A 19,150-nucleotide genomic window follows, 5' to 3' on the forward strand; every position below is an offset into this window, starting at 1 on the left:
AAAACAGGTGCAAAGGAGGATGGTGATTGGTGTGACTATGTGAGTGTGGCCTGAGCTTTCATTGGGTTGTTGGTTGTTCACTGTGAACGCTTCTTTTTTTGAAAGAAATGAAAAATAATAATGTTGCTTGGTAAAAAAGGAAAAGTCCTGATTGTGCAGAAACCTTTTTGTGACCTAAACACTTGTTAATGACTTCTTACCAGCATCCATTAAGTGTGTTTAAATGAGGCTGTCAAGAGCTAAGGCTGTCCCCCCCACCTGCTGTGTCCCCAACTTTCATCACTTCTGCTCCCTGGTGCCCCTGACTAAAGGCTGTGCACAAAGCCCTGTACTTCACTCTCCACACAATAAGAAGGCAAAAAATGATTTAATGTTTAATTTGGGTGACCTAAGTTCTGAAAATGGCAAAGGCGGTTTGGGTTGTAGAACAGAAATGATACAATCCATTAAAGCGATCAACAAGCCCATGTTGAGAAAGACACATTTTCTATGGAAGGGGGAGTGAGATCTAAAATTTCAAGAGCTTGTGTGGGATTGGCCAATTCAAACATTGACTTCCATAAGGAGAAAAATAGGATTTTCTTTTGCTTCTGGGTCATGTGATATAAATTAACTCAGGATACTAGGAAAGTTGCTGCTCAAACTTGACACGCACCCGTCTCCAGCTTCAAATTAAAGGTAAGTCAGCTCTGATTTCCCCTCAGTTATGGATGTTTTTACATAAAAAAATGTGCACTTCAGACATTTAGCTTTAGTATATTTTAACTTCGAGTAATTATTATTTAAATATGCTATGAAGCAACCACTTATGTGTTCTTGGTGACTATCAAAAATTCTTATTTTACAGATTTGAAAAACAGAGATGGCGGTGTATTCCAGGCTATTCCAAATATATGTTGAAGTTTTCTTGGGCAGAACACTGAACCATTTGAAGGAAAGGACTTTGAGTAGAGGGTTGCTTAGTGAAAGCCAGCTGTTTGAGGTTTTAGCTTTTTCCCAACGTAACTGGCAACTCTCGTGTATTTTCCCACAAAAAATGTAAGCAGATTCCTCATTAAACATCAGTTCTGACCCAGCATACTCCAGGAGTCTGACCAATTTACACATCTGTTTCCAAAGGATAAAAAAAGGTTGTTCAATGACAAGTAGCCAACAACAAAAATCTCTGCAGCTGAATATTAACATTAAAAAAAGGAAATAATAATTCATCAAATAATACCAGGAATAGCACTATAAATTGTTAACAATAATAACTTCCCTACAAACACTCAGGGCATTTTTCTCTTCTGTGCTAAATTTCGGTGTGCAATTATCATAGGAACAGTGCAATACTCCAAGAAACATGATGTATCACACTGATATATCTTCCTGTCATAATCACACTGTAAACGGCTGGCCCGGGACCATAGACACAAATTTAGTTTAATCCCTGAGCTCAAATGGCTATAAATATATCCAGAATCCTGAATCCTCTTGAAATCTTTAGCAATAATGGCTAATAAACAATCAGGGTTGATTAAAAATACTTAAATCTTTCTACGGCTCTTCGTTTACAGCAGAGATGTCATAATCAGGAGGAAAAAAATAACTGGAGGAGGTTAATTAATGGTTTTGTTTCTAAACTGATTGACTGAACAGCTGCATTTTCTTTTGGCCTGTCATCTAGTTTAATAATATTCCCATTTGTTTCACTGTCACATTGATACATTCATTACTGGTCTGGAGATGTTTTAACATTTGCTTTCGTTTTTTATGTATAGATTTTTTTGTTGTTTATTATTATAAACAAACATCCTGACAAGAAGTCCATTTTTGATGATTGCATTTCTTTATGCATTTTAAGGAGGTGCCTCATTTATTTTAAGTTTAGATTCTTGGCTTTTTTCTCTGTCTTACTCTATTTTTAGAAAGGGTGGTGAATGTCTTGTATAAGGTGCATGAACAGAGTCTGTCAGTGGTTTCACAGTGATCCTCTGGAGGACAGGCTCTTCGTAACACGAATGTCCTGAGGGGACAACTGGACCCACATCCTTCTACCAAATTAGCTCCAAAGCTCTGGTGCAGCGTGGCATTGATGCTAAACTCAGAGTTGTGTTTCTAAGTGGAGGTATTATTTTCAAAGACAGGGCATGGCATTTAGCATTAGAGAGAGGGCTTTCTGTTGTGGATGAAAGAGATTATTCCTTCCACTTTTTTCCAATTCTAAAATGCAAAATGTCACATTTTCTCCAAGGTTTTGAAGCTCTAAAAACATCAAGATGTCAGAGTGAGTAAATCTGCCTCTTACTTCTTTCCTTTACTGCCAACTCAGCAAACATGTCAAAGGAACCACTTTTTTATGCGTACCTGAAAGCATTCCATGTCAGAATATTTTAAAAACTCTATTGTATCAAATCTTTAAGGAAAAAGATGTCTTCAAGTCGGAAGCATCAACTGAAGGTAAGCCATGCTTTCACATTTCCGCAATAAGAGAAAAAAATGTGCTTCCTGGTGAACTTAGGTAGGACAATTTTCAGGTGTACTTGATAAGACGTGAGAGACAAACTGCTGCTGAACAAGGTTGCGTCTGTTTGGAGATTTGTGTGATGCTGTTGTTTTGTGTCAGAGTTTGATGCTGTCCATTGCCAAAGGCATACTTGAGGAAGAAGACAGAGAGCGAGAGGAGGAGAGAGAGAAGTATATGGCTGAGTGCTGTCCACCCCTAGCTATGCCTCGAACTCTACAGGAGCTTCAGGTGAGTGGCAAACCAACAGCAGAGCCCCCGCAGCCCCCGGAGGGGGGTGGGGGGTGTAATGTGCAGTATGCATAATTAGAACTGGGAGTGTTATAATTATTCAAACAATGCTGAAAAAGTGCATGCAAATCTCTTTTGACTGTAAAGTGCTAACAAACAACAAACCTATATTTATGTGATGACGTGGGGCAAAAAAGCATTTAGTCAGCCACCAGTTGTGCAAGCAGTTAGAAAGTTAAAAAGATGAGAGGCCTGTAATTTTCATCGTAAATACACTTATATGATGAAAGACAGTATAAGGGGAAGCAATCCAGAAAACCATCCATCCATCCATCTTCCTCCGCTTATCCGGGACCGCGTCGCGGGACCGGGACCAAAAAAGCACACTGTAGAATTTTTGTAGACTGATTAAGCCTTTTGGATATGTGGTGAAACCAGGATGCCTAATGGTTTACAGAAGTTTTATTAAAAACGTTTTAACCCTTGTGCTATCTTAGGCACTTTAGCATTGAGAGTGGGGTCATCTGGACCCCACAAAACAGTGCTCTGAACCTTTTTTCTTCAATGGTTTGTGATCTTCACTGGTGTCCATGGATTGCATGAAATCTTTCCACCTTTATCCACCTTTGTCATGGTAGGAAGAACACATCAATGCAAGGGTGGGGTCATCTAAGATAGCACAAGGGTTAAAGATCTTTTAGAGACCATTACAAATCTAATTTGTGACTGTATGTTCAAATAAAATGAACATCATGTCTATAAACGTGTATCAGTTCTGTTACAAATCATACACTATCGTTGTTGTTCTGAATATTTAGTATTAATAATATAATCCGAACATGTTGTATCAGAAAATTATTCCAGAATAATTTTTAAACCACTTGAAAAACTGGCCCAAAGAGACAAAACTGGTGGCCCACACGGAATAGACGGCTCACTGAACCCGCACAGCCCAAATGTTTACAAAAATGTTTTTCTACAGCCATGATGTAGCAAACATTTAAAACAACACCCAAGGGTAAAGTCATGGGGATGTAGGTGAGACGCACGCAGGTCATTCACCCCCCCCCCCCCCCCCCCCCCCCCCCCCTAAATCCTGTGGACTGTGCCAGGGACGCATGGGTGCTGTTCACATGATAAGTGCATGCTAGTTGCATGTAGTCTAACTGTAAGAAACTAATCAAAAATTGGAGAATCAGAGTGTTGTTTGTGTGGGCATCCTACGGACATCGTGCAAGCACTTTTTTTTTTTTTTTAACTTGTCTTGTCCAACAGCTAGGCAGGCAGATGAGAGCTGAGGGCCTCTTGTGTTGGACATATTTTACTTTAACAAGAGGGGTTATTAATCTTGAGACAAACCAAAGGCATGACTGAATAAACCCCTTTTGTAATTGAGGCCAAACTTTATTAATTTCAACCATGTTTGTAAATCTTTGGTGTTGGACCGGACGGAAAATGAAAGAAGGGAAGAAGAGAGAGGGATGTTAGAGGGGGGGGGGGGGTGATAGTGAGAGGGGGAGGTAAGACCATGAAGCAGCATAAAGCAGCAAGTTTACTGGTTGTTTATCATTACGGTAAGGTTCAAATGTAGTACAAAAAGGGCGGGGCCTGTCCACACACACTCAAATGTTATCAACACACCTGCTAGCTGCAAAAATGTCCACATGTCAACATGTACACAAAATAGATAGTGTTCACAAACCCATACCTGTGCCTTTAAACCAACTAGTGTGAAATCTTTCATTCATTCAATCATGCAAACTATTAGTGCAAAGGTGAGCTAACACCTGTGCTCAGGTGAGTGTTTATGTTCTTCTAAAATGGATGGTGGAATGTGAAAAGAAGGAGGAGGAGCGCCCAGCCACCCCCACACCCAGACCCCCGCCGCAGCAGCAGCGGCAGCCGGAATCCCCCCAACGCCACACGGGAACAGGCAGGGAACAACCGCCCCCCGGGCGACCAAGACCGCCACCCAGGCCAGGGCCAGCAGGACCGCCGCGAGGCCCCCAGAGCCAGAGAGCAGGGAGGCGCGGAGGGAAAGAGAGCGCCGCCCCAGCCCAACCAGGAAAGCAGCCCCCCCGCCGCGCCGGGAGAGCCCAACGCAGGGCCCCACCGAAGAAGGACACCCACAGCCCCAGACGAGCAACCCACCACCACCCAGGAGTTCCGGGCATCCCCCCGCCCCAACCTTAGGTACGAGCCAGGACCCCCCCCAAGGGAGTCCCTCTCTGCACTCCAAGCAGCCACCCACCCGGCCCACAGTTGGTCCAGGGAGGAGCAAGGCAGGGGCCCGCCGCCCCCGCCCAGGAGGGGGGAACCCCGGAAAAAAAGGGGGCCCACAATGGGTGTTGTAAGTATGGCCCGACCAGGCTCGGCCACTGTTGGAAGTTTGGCGGGGCCCAGCGCTCAGGGGCAAGGACCAGGACCCACCCCCCAGGGACACGAACACCCCCGGCTCAGGTGTAATGTGAACCCCCCCACCGTGCGGAGAGAGCACCGCCGGGCCCAGAAAGCCGGCACCCAGGGGACACGGCCGCCGTCGCCGTCGCACCCCCCACCAGGGAAGGGGTAGGGGACAGATGGACCCTTCCTTGCAAAATGTGTGTGCGTGTATGTGTGTTTGACAGGGTGTGTGTGTGCATGTGTGTGTGTTTATGTTGGAATGTATATATTGAAGGGGGATGGGTGTGTGTACTAAGGGGGGTGCAGTTAAAATTGGCGAGTAGGGTACTAAGGGGACATCTCCTGATTACTCACAGTGATGTCCCCTCACCCTCCCCACCAAGGGGCCCTAAATGTCTAAGGTGCGGTTAAAATTGGCGGGTAGGGTGCTAGGAGGACATCTGCTGCTTGCTGGCAGTGATGTCCAAGCACCCCCCCTACCAAGGACCCTACTTGTCTAAGGTGCAAATAAAACCGAAAGAGGGGGGGCCCACTCCATATGGCAACCATAGGAGGGGGGCCACTGCCAAGTAGCTCCCCCCCAAGGCGCATCGCAGGCTAGACCCCCCACCCCCTCACCCTAATATGAGGTTATATGAGGAAGGGGGTAAGTTGGGGACAGCTGGTCGACTGTCTCCCGGTGGTCAAACAACTGTCCCCCAGCCCCCCCCCCAGCAAAGGGGCCAGGCCCACCCAGCCCAGGGGCCCCACCCCCGGAGGCGCCGACACCCCAGGCCCGGCACCACCCACCCCCCACACAGAGAGAGGGGAGCCAGAAAGCGTCCCCCCCCCCCCCCCCCCCCCCCCCGGAGCAAGCCCAGGCCCCCACCCCCAAACGCCGGCCCTAGAAGAGCTCTGGTCAAGCCTTGACGGGACCGAGGCAACCAACCAGCCGAGGCAACCACCGATTGCCTCAGCGGAGACCCCAACCCGTCAGCCCCCCCGCCCCGTACCAACAATGGGCCCCCCCTCCCCCCCAGAACGCCCCCCCGCAGCCGAAGCGGATGATACCCAGAGCGACCGGGGGCCCCGAGAGGGTTGTCCCGTCCCAGAGCCAGGGAAGGGCCGATCCCCGCCCCAGGTGCAGATGGGCAGCCCATCCAGCGCCGCTGGGCCCCCCCCCCCCGAGCAGGGCCCTCCGCCAACCCCCCCCAGCACAGGCAAATGGACCACTCCCCCAAGCCAAGCCAGACCACCACCCCACCCCCCCACCACGCACCCCCACACCCAAGCCCAGAGGACCACGCAGCGCCCCAGCCCACCCCACCCAGGCACCAGACCCGACCCCCTGACCAACGGAGCCCCCACCGCCCCCGCCAGGCACCGGAGGCCCCGACCCCCACCCCAAACCTCGGCAGAAGGGCAAGGAGCAGCGACGACCAAGCTCCCCACCCCCTAAGTCATGGAGTCAACCACAGGAGACCAGAGAGACTGAATTCTTTCAAAGTTACATGAACTTTGGGCAGTTTAAAGGTGTTTAGACAGAGTTCTGACCAGAAGCTTTCATCTGTGCTGATGCTCAAATCTGCATCCCATTTTTTTGTTGGAAGGGCAATATTGTTATCTAAATTACATAAAAGTTTGTATATTTTGGAGAGAGTTCTATTCATTGAAAAATTAATCAGAGTGGTGACTACATCTGGTAGCTTTAAATCGTCGTCTTTATATTTATATTTTTTAGCAATACTTGATTTAAGTTGCTGATATTCCAAGAAGTTATTTATTCCATGTTTGTCTTGAAGTTCCTGGGGAGTTATGAATCTTCTATCAATAATTACGTGCTCTAGTTGTTTTATGCCCCCTGCTTGCAAAGCTGGGAAGTGAATCATTTTTTTGTTAATAAGGATGTCCGGGTTGTTCCAGATGGGTGTCATTTTGCACGGTTGAATTGATGATTTTGATATTTTGAGAAATTCCCACCAGGCTGTTAAAGTGGCGTTTATATTAATAGTTTTGAAACAATCCTGTTTTTTAACTGTTTGCCTAATAAATGGTAGCTCTGACAGGTTGATCTTTCCACATAACGCTTGTTCCAAGTCTAACCATGAGTTGGTTTCTGGATTATTTTTTGACCATTTTAAGATGTATTGTAATGGATTTGCAAGAAAGTATTTGTGGAAATTAGGTAATTCTAATCCTCCACAGCTTTTTGCAGATTTTAAAGTTTTTAGACTGATTCTTGCAGGTTTATTGTTCCATAAAAAGCTTGATATGGATGAGTCTAATGTTTTGAACCATTTTAATGGCGGTTGTGTGGGAATCATTGAGAAGAGATAATTAACCTTGGGTAAGATTTTCATTTTAACCGTGGCTACCTTGCCCATAAGGGACAGAGGCAGGTTGGTCCAGCGTGTTAGATCGTCCTGTATGCTTTTCAGTAATGGGGTGTGGTTTAGCTGCACCAGTTCTGATAGTTTGGGGGAAAAGTAGATACCCAGATATTTGATATTTCCTGTTTTAACTGGAATTGTGAGTTCCATATTCCTGTTGAGTGGTAATAAAACAGACTTATTTCAATTGATGGAATAGTCTGATATGGAGGAGAATTCATTTATGATCATTGCTGTTTCATTTACAGAATGTAAATTCCTTAAAAACAGTAATATGTCATCCGCATAAAGACTAATTTTATGATGGCTGTGTTTGGATTTTATTCCTATAATTCTCTCATTCTGTCTTATTATCGTGCAAGCACTTACGTGCACACCATGTGCATGCGGCATTGGCGGGCAGTCAGTAAAGAGCCAGCACACACACCTTACTAACCACTAGAGTGTGGCATAAAAGCACTAGACGACAGCATCACCCGTACATCAGAGACGCATGTATGCAAATCCACTTCAAAATACACTTTAAACACAACAATGGTAAGTTCCTGTCAGAAGTCAGACTTGTGTTTTCCCTTACTGAATGCATTTCATCTCCCAGCAACCCCAGCGCTCACTTCCCAAATGCTGCACGCCTGACTCTCATTCACTCAATCAACCACAGCATACTAAAGCTCTGCACTGAGTGATTCTCAGTAGGAAGTATTGTTTGTGCCACTCTGCCTTCTTTCCCGGTCGGTGTTTATGGATCTAATCTTCTGTCTCCTGACCCTGTTTCTGACTCTGTTTGCCTGCCGACTGCCCTGACCCTCACATAGACTCTGACCACCCTGTCTGTCTCTTCTTTGATGATCTCATGCCTGTTGTTGACCCATGCCTGCCTGACCATGATTTAGCTTTGTGGACTTTTAGCTGAGCTCATGAACCTGCCTGTTCCTGTGACAGTTCCATTTTCATGACGTCCCTACAAGATGAACTGCAAGACACACTTTCACTTACTTAAGATGCAGCCACTTCTCTATACGACCCTCCACGCGCCCGGACAACCCAAAAGCCCAGATCCCCTGTATAGATCAACCCCCTTATGGTTGCATGAGACTAAAGCTTAACATATGTTCTCAATGTTAAGAAAACCACTATCATCACTGACAACCCTTCTGACCCACTGCACCTACATGCCGGTGTCAGGGAAGCGTTTTTGTTTAGTTTAGTTTAGTTTTTTTCAATGACCTGAAATACATTCACAAATGCATGTTCTTTGTCTCAGGAACTCTGCCGGGAGATCCACCACAAGATTGATGTGACTGATGAAGAGCGATACGATCTGGAGGCTAAAGTCAACAAAGCCAATAAAGAGGTAGATTAATCTTAACGGGAGCTCACCGTGAAGTAAAGTATCATAGTAAAATAAATGTCTATCATGATCCTGCACTGTATAAATCAACCTATAAAAACTACCCAAAAAATGTGAGGTAACAATTTGCATCTGTTATGACTGATCATATTCAGCTGCATTTATTGGGTAGACTGCCTGAAGTATATTATAATTTTCTTTTCGTTGATCGATTTATTTGTGTTAACTATATTAAACGGTAAATGTTTTATACTTATACAACGCTTTTCTACCTTCCTTGAAGGCCCAAAGCACTTTACAGTCACAGTCCCATTCACACATTCACACAATGATGGCAGCTCTGGTACCAACCTATAACCACCAGAGGCAAGGTGGGGGTTTACTCTCTTGCCAAAGGACACATCAACACATGGGCAGGCAAGGCAGGAACCCAACCTGCAATCTTCCGATCAGAGGTCGACTGTCCTGTTGCTGCACCATGGACTAAAAATAAACTAGTGCCTATTAAGAAAAAGGACTCACCCTGCCATGCAGTGTTTTGGGGTTTGATTCTTTGACCTCTGCTGCTCAACCTCTACATGCATCCTGTGGGCCAGATCATGCACACTAATACCATTTCAAATTGCAGTTAAGAAAACTCACCTTTAAACATGTCTGTTACCAAAAGGCCATAACTCATCAGGATCTCTGCCACTGTTCAGGGCAGCCAAACTTCTGAATGCAACCAAACTTCCCTGTTATGGACATTTGGCTTAAAAAAAAAGACAAGAACATTTGAACTTGGTTGTCTCCTTCAGGTTAGACTGCTACTCTTCTAAAGAGACTGCCAGAAAGCTGTAGCTTAGTCAGAATGATTCTGCCAGAACCAGGAGAACTGACACTGGTTGCCAGTTAAAATAAAATTCATTGAAGTTCTGCTCCGGCTGCTCTCTCCCAGTTTATTATTCACTGCAATAACCAATCAGCTGGGAGAATTTGGCGTCAGTGAAGCAGCTTTTAACTGCTCTGCTGCTCACAGATGGAAGTGGCTTCCTAACAAAGTCAAAATGTTCTGCACCTTTTTTTTGTTTTCAGTCTAACAAAAAACGTTGCTCTTTTCTGATATTTTTGTTTAAAATATTGCACTCTTACAGTTTTTTCCTTAATATTTTTACTATATTATTTTTTCTAATGCTGCCAAAGCTTACTTCTGAATTGGAGTGGAGGAAGTCCACCTCAAGTACCTCAAGTCTCTGATTGCTGTGGGAGCGTCTTGGCTGACACGTCTCTGCAGCATCTCATGGCAGTCAGGAACTGTACCACTGGACTGGCAGACAGGGGTGGTGGTTCCCCCTTTTAAGAAGGAGGACTGGAGGGTGTGTTCCAACTAATGAGTGATCACACTCCTCTGCCTCCCTATGAAAGTCCATGCCAGGGTACTGAGAGGAGAATCCATCCAATAGTCGAACCTCAGATTCCGGAACAACAGTGTGGTTTCCATCATGGTTGTGGAAGAGTGGAGCAGCTCTACACCCTCTTCAGGGTGCTGGAGGGTTTGTGAGAGTTCGCTCATCTAGTCCACTAGTGTTTTGTGGATTTGGAGGTGGTCAACTGCATCCCTTGTGGTGTCCTGTGGAAGCTGTTCTGTGCTGGTTTGGGAACCATAGGATTTTATATTTGCTCTTTGCAGATGGTGTTGTTCTATTGGCTTCATTGTAACAGGACTTCCAGCATGCACTGGAGCAGTTTTGCGGCTGAGTTTGAAGCAGCTGGGATGAGAGTCAGCACTCCCAAGTCTTAGGGAATGGTTCTCGACCGGAGAAAGGTAGTTTACCCTCTCTGGATGGTTGAAGTGCTCCTGCCCCAGGTTGAGGAGTTAAAATATTTTGGGGTCTTGTGCATATAACTACTGAGTGCCTCTTTGGGGGGGGGGGGGGGGGGGGGGGGGGGGGGGTTCGGGCATGTCCCACTGGGCGGAGGCACCGGGGAAGACCCTGGACACAATGGAGAACAGCTGGCCTGGGAACGCCTTGGGATCCCCTCAGACAAGTTGGTGGAAGTAGCCAGGGAGAAGATAAGGGAGAGAAGGGATGGATGGATGGATGGATGGATTGCCCCTAGTGCGGGGGTCGGCAAACCGCGGCTCAGGAGCCTCATGCGGCTCTTTAGCGCTGCCCTAGTGGCTCCCTGGAGCATTTTCAAAAATGTTTGCAAATGTAAAAAGATGGGGGAGAGAAATATATTTTTTGTTTTAATATGGTTTTTTGTAGGAGGAAAAACAAGACACAAACATTCTTAACGTTTTCTAATGCTGTAAGAATGTGTAGAATAAATATTAAATTTCAACATTTCTGTCAAAGAAGATTTGCGTCAGAGTCTGCGACACACGTTTCTACCAGCAGGGCAGCGGACCGCTAGGCAGGTGGCTGATGGAAATCGAACCACCGTCAGTTCCGTGCATTGCTTGATGACGTTTAAAGCGAATATTCCGATCTCCTGCTACACAACAAAGTCCGATGGCTGTCCAGGGATGACGTTTTGCGTCCCTTGTCGTCTGTTTAAAACACGTGAAAACATTCCTGAAAAGTAAAGACTTGAACTACCCGGAACTGGAAGATACTCAGTGGCTCGAAAAGCTGCACTTTTTGGTGGATATGACTGTGGCAAGCCACCTAAACGAGCTGAATGAAAGTCTGCAGGCGCAGCAAAAACTTGAAGCTGTTTTGTCACTCGAACGCAAGCTGATTGTCTTTACCTATGTACAGCGAAGAAGAGAAGAGGATGTCGCTGCGTGGCTGCGTTTTACTCTTGCACCGACTTGCTTGGCATTTGCGCAGAAATCAAACTCAACTGTATTAATTTGATTTTAAATACTTTACCTTTTCAAGAGGCTGCTGTTTTCTTTTTTTATAAATGCAGGCTGCGTTTTATTGCACTCTGTTTAGTTCCCAGAGGGGCACGTCATGCAAGTTCCCTTTTGTTGTTTTTGTTCGAATCCTCAAAATAAAAATTGGATTTCTTTTATTGCATTTCTTTAATTTTATGAAAGCAATGAAACATAATTCATTAATATTGTAATGAAGTTAAACTTGCGCAACGGAGCAGTCACGTGACGCGTCGTTCTCCGCAGAATGCACTGCAGGGCAAATAGAAATTTAATCATTAATGCTCATTATGTATTTGTAGCAACTTAGTCATTTTGATAGCAGGCTAAAAGAGTTAATAAAGATACATATTGCATGCGCTGCCTTCATTATAAGGTTTAAATAAGGCTTTTAATATTTTGCGGCTCCAGACATATTTGTTTTTTGTTTTTTGGTCTAAAATGGCTCTTTCAACATTTTGGGTTGCCGACCCCTGCCCTAGTGCTATAGATATAGAGCTGCTAAGCCTTTTACCTCCATGTGGCAAATTTACAAACAATTTTAACAGGACTGTGGTCCATCAGTGGCTCATATCCTTAAATGTTTTTTTAAACTTAGAACTTCATGAAAGGTTTTAATGCTTGGATCATCCCCAGTGTTCTGCTCTGAAGTATTCATAAGTGAGAGCAGTTCTTTAAAATGTTCTTGTTTTGCTGCCGCCTGCATAACTGTCATTCGTATTGTTTGGACATTCTTCGGATTAGTATAGAGGCAAATTCTTATTCTCTTGCGCCATACATCTGGTTCTTTTTAAACCGTATCAGTATAATTTATAGAAACATATTAATACAATTCAATACAACATTATTGTGACCTCTGCAATGTCTAATTTCAGATAGATGATCTGAAGATCAAAGTTCAAGACCTGATGGGCAAGTTCAAGAAGCCAGTACTTAAGAAAGTTCGCATGTCTGCAGATGCCATGCTGAAAGCACTGCTGGGATCCAAACATACAGTCAATATGGATCTGAGGGCCAACCTGAAGCAGGTGAAAAAGGAGGTCAAAGAAGAGGTGAGTAGATCTTCTTGTTAAACTGTGCTTGATTCTGCTCCAAGCACATGACAGTGGAGGAAAACCATAAAGAATGTGGATTTATCGCCTGGATAGAGATGAATGGTAAATGGTGTATACCTCATGTAGAGCTTTTCTATATTGCATTACAGTCACAGTCACACACATTCACACCCTGATGACGGCTCCACTGTCTAAAGGCTATGTCACACAGCCACTAATTACATTTCACGCATTTTCTATGTTTGAAATTTGAGTGTTCTATGATACATATTTGTATTACTGTGTGTAATTCATGAGTGTTTCTTGCGTTCGTGATTTGGCGATGTGCGCAAATGTCCGTTAATGGTTTTGGCTGACGGGTCTTTACATGAATTCAGTTTTGAGCTGTTTTTTGGGTCGGTTGAGAATTATGCAGTTTATGTGTATTGCATATGGTTTATATTCAATTATTACGTTAACCGTATGCAATTGTGTGTGATTTTTTGCGAGATGCAAATGCAAACTTGTGGCTTTCCATGAACGTTCGATGGATGGATGGATGGATGGATGGATGGATGGATGGATGGATGGATGGATGGATGGATGTTAAGGTTAAAATGTATATTTTGGTTTGGGTCTGTGATATCTGCCAAAAATGACAATTTTCAAGAATGTGTGTCCTACATTCATTTCTAGAACTAAACTTTTAAAATCAAACATTTACTCTCTGGGATAAAACATTCTTTTATACGTGTTTTTGAAAGTGATTATTTTCCTAGTTTCCATCATGACATACCTTTCCATATCTGCTTCTCATATGATGAACCCTGTGCTACTTTCATTATTAGTTTCACTACCAACAATTTACCCCACAAAATATCTTTTCACATTTGTATTCCTCAAATTGATTTCTTTCAAATGATGATGTTCCTTAGAGAAAAATCTGAGATGTGACCGATAACCACCAGCTGTCCTGATTTTGGCCTTATTTTTTTATGTTCTTTCTCTCAGGAAAAGGAACTCCGTGATGTTGGGGACTGGCGCAAAAACATTGAAGACAAATCTGGAATGGATGGGAGGAAGAAGATGTTTGAGGCGGAAGCTTAAGATGTGGCTTAATGGCTTCATATCTTCTGATTAATTTGGATCGTTTTATTTGCCAAAGGCTGTAAGCTCCAAACCCAATAAAGAAACTAAAGAAGCTTGTGTTTTATTGTCTTTCCTAACAGTAAATATAAGCTCTTTGTTGATATGAGAGCAACCTATAGTCTTGGTTATTGTTGGTATCACAGACTCAGAAGATAAGGTGGCTCATTGAGCCACAACTGCAGTGACAGGGTTCCAGAGTGGATGAGATCTGAAGTCCTCATAGTTTTAGATGAACTTTTTCCATTAAGTTTGGCAAACAGGGCTTTTTAACTTGTTTTATCTGGAAACCTAAATGGTCTCTTCTAGTTACGGCAGAATAAATCAGTGCTGGAAGTACAATCAAACCTGTACTTCTGGAGGAATTTTAACACTCTCTTTGGGATTCCTTCTTCCTTTGTTAATTTGCCTCCATTTAGCGTTTAGTTTACGCTGACAAAGCAGAGGGACATGAGACTATTTTTAACGGATTCCAAGACAGCAACACAATGATGATAAGATGCTGTGCTCCTAACGAGCTGTTCCGTGTGTTGCTTATATGTAATCACGGTTTAAAGTCAGACTATATTTTCACGGACCGGATTTTAAGACATGGTGGATAAATACACAAAAGAAATCATAGGACATTTATTCAAAAATGTATTTTCTAAATATAAGAACAGAACAGAATCCACTGTGTACTAGCCACCTCTTCGTAACATCACAGAGTCAGTGTTATGCTGAATGCCATCCCCCTTTCCCTCATAAGAGCACTGCATCTTTACTGTCACTAGCTGCTGTTTCATGTAAAAAATATCTTTGATCGGATCAAAGACCGGATTAGAATTGAACTGTGTACATGGGCCCCGTGCCACACTTTCGTTTAGAACAAATCATTGTGACATGCGCAGAACTCTCGAAAATACTGGAAATGATAGTAGAAGAAGAAATATTGAGGTTCCGTTGTAAACAAAAAAACCTGCAGCATAGAGCGAGATGTACTTCTAAACATGAATTTATTATTAATTTGATTGTTTTTAGGTGCCTGTTCGCTCATCTTTTTTTTTTTAATCCCTTTTTGTTTTCTTGGCCAAACTGAGCTGGAAGAAGAAGGGTAAGGCTAATACTTGCTAACAACAACATTTTGAGATGGATGTAGTAAATATCCATGTGGTCAATGCGGCAATCTTGCCTGAATATGGGAAGTACATCAGTGTTTATTTTGTCTGGACACGATTGGAAACACAATGATTGTTAACAGTTTCTCAGGATAGAGTGGTATTTCTGCATTCAAAAGCCGCCTACGTTAGCTGACACGCTGTCCCAACGCAGCTCCTCTGCTGTGAGACACAGTTCTCCCAGGAGACACGGCCCTTCTCAGACCGGCAGTCCGACGGACTGCGGTCTGAAGCGTCCTCCGGAGTGCACACCGTAACACAGCACCCTCCCCTGCCTGCAAACACGAAGCTACGAGTCTAGCTGGAGCAATCAGAATAAACTGTTTAGATGCACCACGATCGGATCCACCTATCTCGATCGGAAAGAAATTTTGATCCGAATAAGTCTGATCGGAGCAGACTATTCCCCTCTGACTCGGAAAGACTTGCTATTTTCCCCAAGATATAGACCTATGTTGAAATCAACCCCTTCGTGGTCTCTGTCTCTGTATGTGTCTGTATCTTCGGCACAGCATCCAATCAAGGTCCATGTTGGTTTGAGCCAACAATGTAACCAATCAAATTGGAGAATAACAGATGACGCCATGTTTGCCTTTTTATTAAATGTTTGATCAAAGGTGTGTAGCTGTCATTTTATCTGGATTTATCTGACAACTATTTGATTTGGCATATATGTTGCATATTAATATTGGCTTTGGAAATACAACAACTGTGACCATGGTCATCTCCACAACTGATGTGTCGGTCGCGAATGAAACTGGGGCGGGGGATGTTTGACATGAACTGAGTATAACAGAGAGACAGAGAGAGCGCGATGATGGAGAAACAACACAACACAAAATGTAAAGTGAAGAAAATGAGTGACAGTACTGGGAGAAGAAGCAAAATATGGGACCATTTGACTTTTATTGATAATAAAAGTTCATCAAAGAGCCTGCATTGTAGAGTCTGCAGGAAAATAGTTCCATTTGAAAGCAGCTCCACAACCAACCTGTTTAGACACCTGAGAGAATCTTCTCCAGAACCGGGCAGATCAATACAGAAAGAACCAGATCAGCTCCTCAAAGCTGCTCAGTCCTTCTTCAATTTTTGCTCATTTCTTTTTTTTTTTACATTTACTGCTTTAAAGGTTTTTATTATGCATGTGTCGGTGTGGATGTGTCTGTATTTTGGTGCTTCACCTTTCATCCTCCTCACCTGCCATCATGAATATTTTTGATTTCCACTTTCGGCTTCTCCCATCAGGGGTCGCCACAGCGAACGAGTCGCATGTTAAATTTGGCAATGTTTTACGCCGGATGCCCTTCCTGACGCAGCCTTCTCGGGCTGGGCTTGGGGCCGGCGGAGGTGGGGAGGGGAACGGGGAGGAGCCTGGAGTCGAGCCCGGGTTTCACGGACGGAAGGCGCCGCAAACCAGCACGAGCTAAACTGGCTCCCGCCATCATGAATACTTATGATGAAAAAATATGTCTCCACTAATCTGTTTTATAATTCTAATCAATTTAATCATACATACACTCAATCTCTCTGTATTCTGTGTATTTCCTGTTCAGCTACAGCATGAACAAAGTCATACTTTGTGCACAACTCTGCAAATAAGGGGAAAATGGCATTTAAGGGAGTACTCCATACTGATTTGGTGATTGCTACACTATTTTTAGGCATTTTTTTTCTCTTAGTTTCAGTAGATTTGCCCTCATCCATCCATTCATTTTCTAAACCTGTTATGTCCCTTATGGCAACATGGTTGGATGCATGTTTGGGGGCTGTTGGCTGTATATAGAGATATCAGTGACATGGGAAGATCAGGATTTTAATGAGGTAATTTAATATAGTTTAATATATCTGCTGGAACATTCAAAAATATTTTGTTTCATTTTAATATTTTAAATACACTTTAAAAATAATCAGCCTTAACTATGAGAAAAGCTCTCCTTTGACCAGCACACCGTTGTGCTGCTGTACTAAAGAAAGCAGAAAAAGGTCATTTGTGAAAGAAAATTCAACACTTCATTGATGGTGGGAAACACCAAAAGTGGAGAAAAGAGACCTTGATCGGGAATTAATTTAGGAGCTACATAGAAAAAGTTTTTAAGAGCTCACCTTTGCACTAATAGTTTGCATGATTGAATGAAATATCTCACACTAGTTGGCTTGAAGGCATAAGTATGCATGTGTGAACACTATCTGTATTGTGTACATGTTGACATGTGGACATTTTTGCAGTTAACAGGTGTGTTTATAACATTTGAGTGTGTGGACAGGCCCCGCCCCTTTGAGATTTGTACTACATCTGAACCTTACCGTAATGATAAACATCCAGTAGCCCCCCTCCCCCCTCCTATGATCACCCTCCTATCAGTGTTGCCAGATTGGGCGGGTTTCCGCCCAATTGGGCTTCTTTTGGTTATGTTGGGCGGGTAAAATTGGCATTGGGCGGGTCTATAAAATTTGGGCTGCTTTTCAAAATATTTAGCGGTTTTATTGTCATTATTATTATTTTTCTTATTATTTAAAATATTAAGTAAAAGTATACTAATTAATATATAGCGTAAAAAAAGCATTGTGAATATATGAAACATTACAGTAATCCCCCTGTTTAGTCCCCCCCCCCGCGAATAACAAAAATCAGCGAATAATTGACGCTGTTTTAAAACTCCCAGAGCCTCTGCAGAGTCAGAACCGTATTCTGCCGTTTGGGTTCATTTCCAAAAGATGGAGATGATGCAGGGCTTTTATTGGCTTTTATTAACCTTGTCAGAATGGTTACAGCTCGAACAAAAATAGCGCAGCCTGCTTATACACTCAGCCGGAGTAGAACGTTCAGCCAACGCGCACCCAGGTAGGCCCCGCCCCCTCTAATCCACCAGTCACCAGCCCACCGCTGATTGACATACGCTGTGGTCCAGCAACTGGCAGTGGCAGAAAGAGGGGGGCGCCATCAAAAGCCATCTAGAGTACACGATACGAGAAACCTATAACTGGATTTTCTGTACTTATTTTATAAAAAAATGTATTATAACAGACTTATTATATAATAATTTATTATTATTGCGTCATTTTTTATTAGGCTATGGCTATACTTTTACGTTCAACATTAGGTTTTTGCTAGGTTGAGATTTGGGCTTGTTTTTATTGAGGTGGGCGGGTTTTACGATGAGTTTGGGCTGGAAACTGTCGCTCAGATCTGGCAACACTGCCTCCTATCCCCCTCTTTCTAACATCCCTCTCTCTTCTTCCCTTCTTTCCTTTTCTGTCCGGTCCAACACAAAAGAATTTCAAATATGATTGAAATGAATAAAATTTGGCCTCGATTAAAAAAGGGGTTTATTCAGACATACCTCTGGTCAGAAGATTCATAAAGTAAAAATATGTCCAAACAAGAGGCCTTCAGCTGTCATCTGTCTGCCCAGCTGTTGGACAGGACAAGTTAAAAAAAAAAGGAAAAAAGAAAATGTTTTTAAGGACAAAAAAGGCACAAAAAACCCAAAAAACAATAAATTTGTTTTTATCTGATGTATTTCTGTTGTGACTTCCTCTCTATTTGCAGTCAACATATGATCATAAATGAAATGCCTATGGTTTTTCTATGTAAAATAGGGTCATTACGGAGCCCGTGTCCTGGCATTAAAAAATTAAAATATATCTCGTTCCCACTGAATAATATCTTGTTCGCACGAAATACTATTCCGTTCCCACAAGATAATATTGCACTCCCTTGAAATACTATTTCGTTCCCTCGAAATGATTAACTCGAGCGAACGAAATAATAAATTTGTGCGAACACAATAATTATTCACGTCATAAGTCATTCATAAACACGGATGTGGTCTCCGTCCGGCCACAAAAGCCGCTTTCAGCGGTAACTTCCATGTCTCTGTGACCCACATTCACTCAAGAAAGGAAAAAAAAACAAGAATGATCAATTTATTATTGTCTCAATGAATATAAGAAAAGCATCATAAGATTTATGATACCTAGGCTTGCTGCTTTGCCATAGGATTCACCGGACATAGCTCCTACTAGCTCTGCCGCAGAGCTATTTTGCTTGTCATTCCGGCATTCGGGCAGCAGGCTGGCCGGTAGACAGACA

General features: G+C 43.3%; 1 protein-coding gene across 1 annotated transcript; it reads left to right on the plus strand.

The window, feature by feature from the left end:
* Positions 1-598: 598 nt before the first annotated feature.
* On the plus strand, positions 599-13,956 carry LOC101155425 (troponin I, fast skeletal muscle). The gene is made up of 7 exons (XM_004069366.4): positions 599-678; positions 2,234-2,266; positions 2,403-2,439; positions 2,606-2,734; positions 8,771-8,860; positions 12,596-12,772; positions 13,766-13,956. The coding sequence occupies exons 2-7, from the start codon at positions 2,259-2,261 to the stop codon at positions 13,859-13,861; spliced, it is 537 nt and encodes a 178-aa protein (XP_004069414.1). The 5' UTR covers positions 599-678; positions 2,234-2,258; the 3' UTR covers positions 13,862-13,956.
* The last annotated feature ends 5,194 nt before the right edge of the window (positions 13,957-19,150 follow it).

Source organism: Oryzias latipes, chromosome 6 (assembly GCF_002234675.1).
Source record: "Oryzias latipes chromosome 6, ASM223467v1".
Lineage (NCBI taxonomy): Eukaryota > Metazoa > Chordata > Actinopteri > Beloniformes > Adrianichthyidae > Oryzias > Oryzias latipes.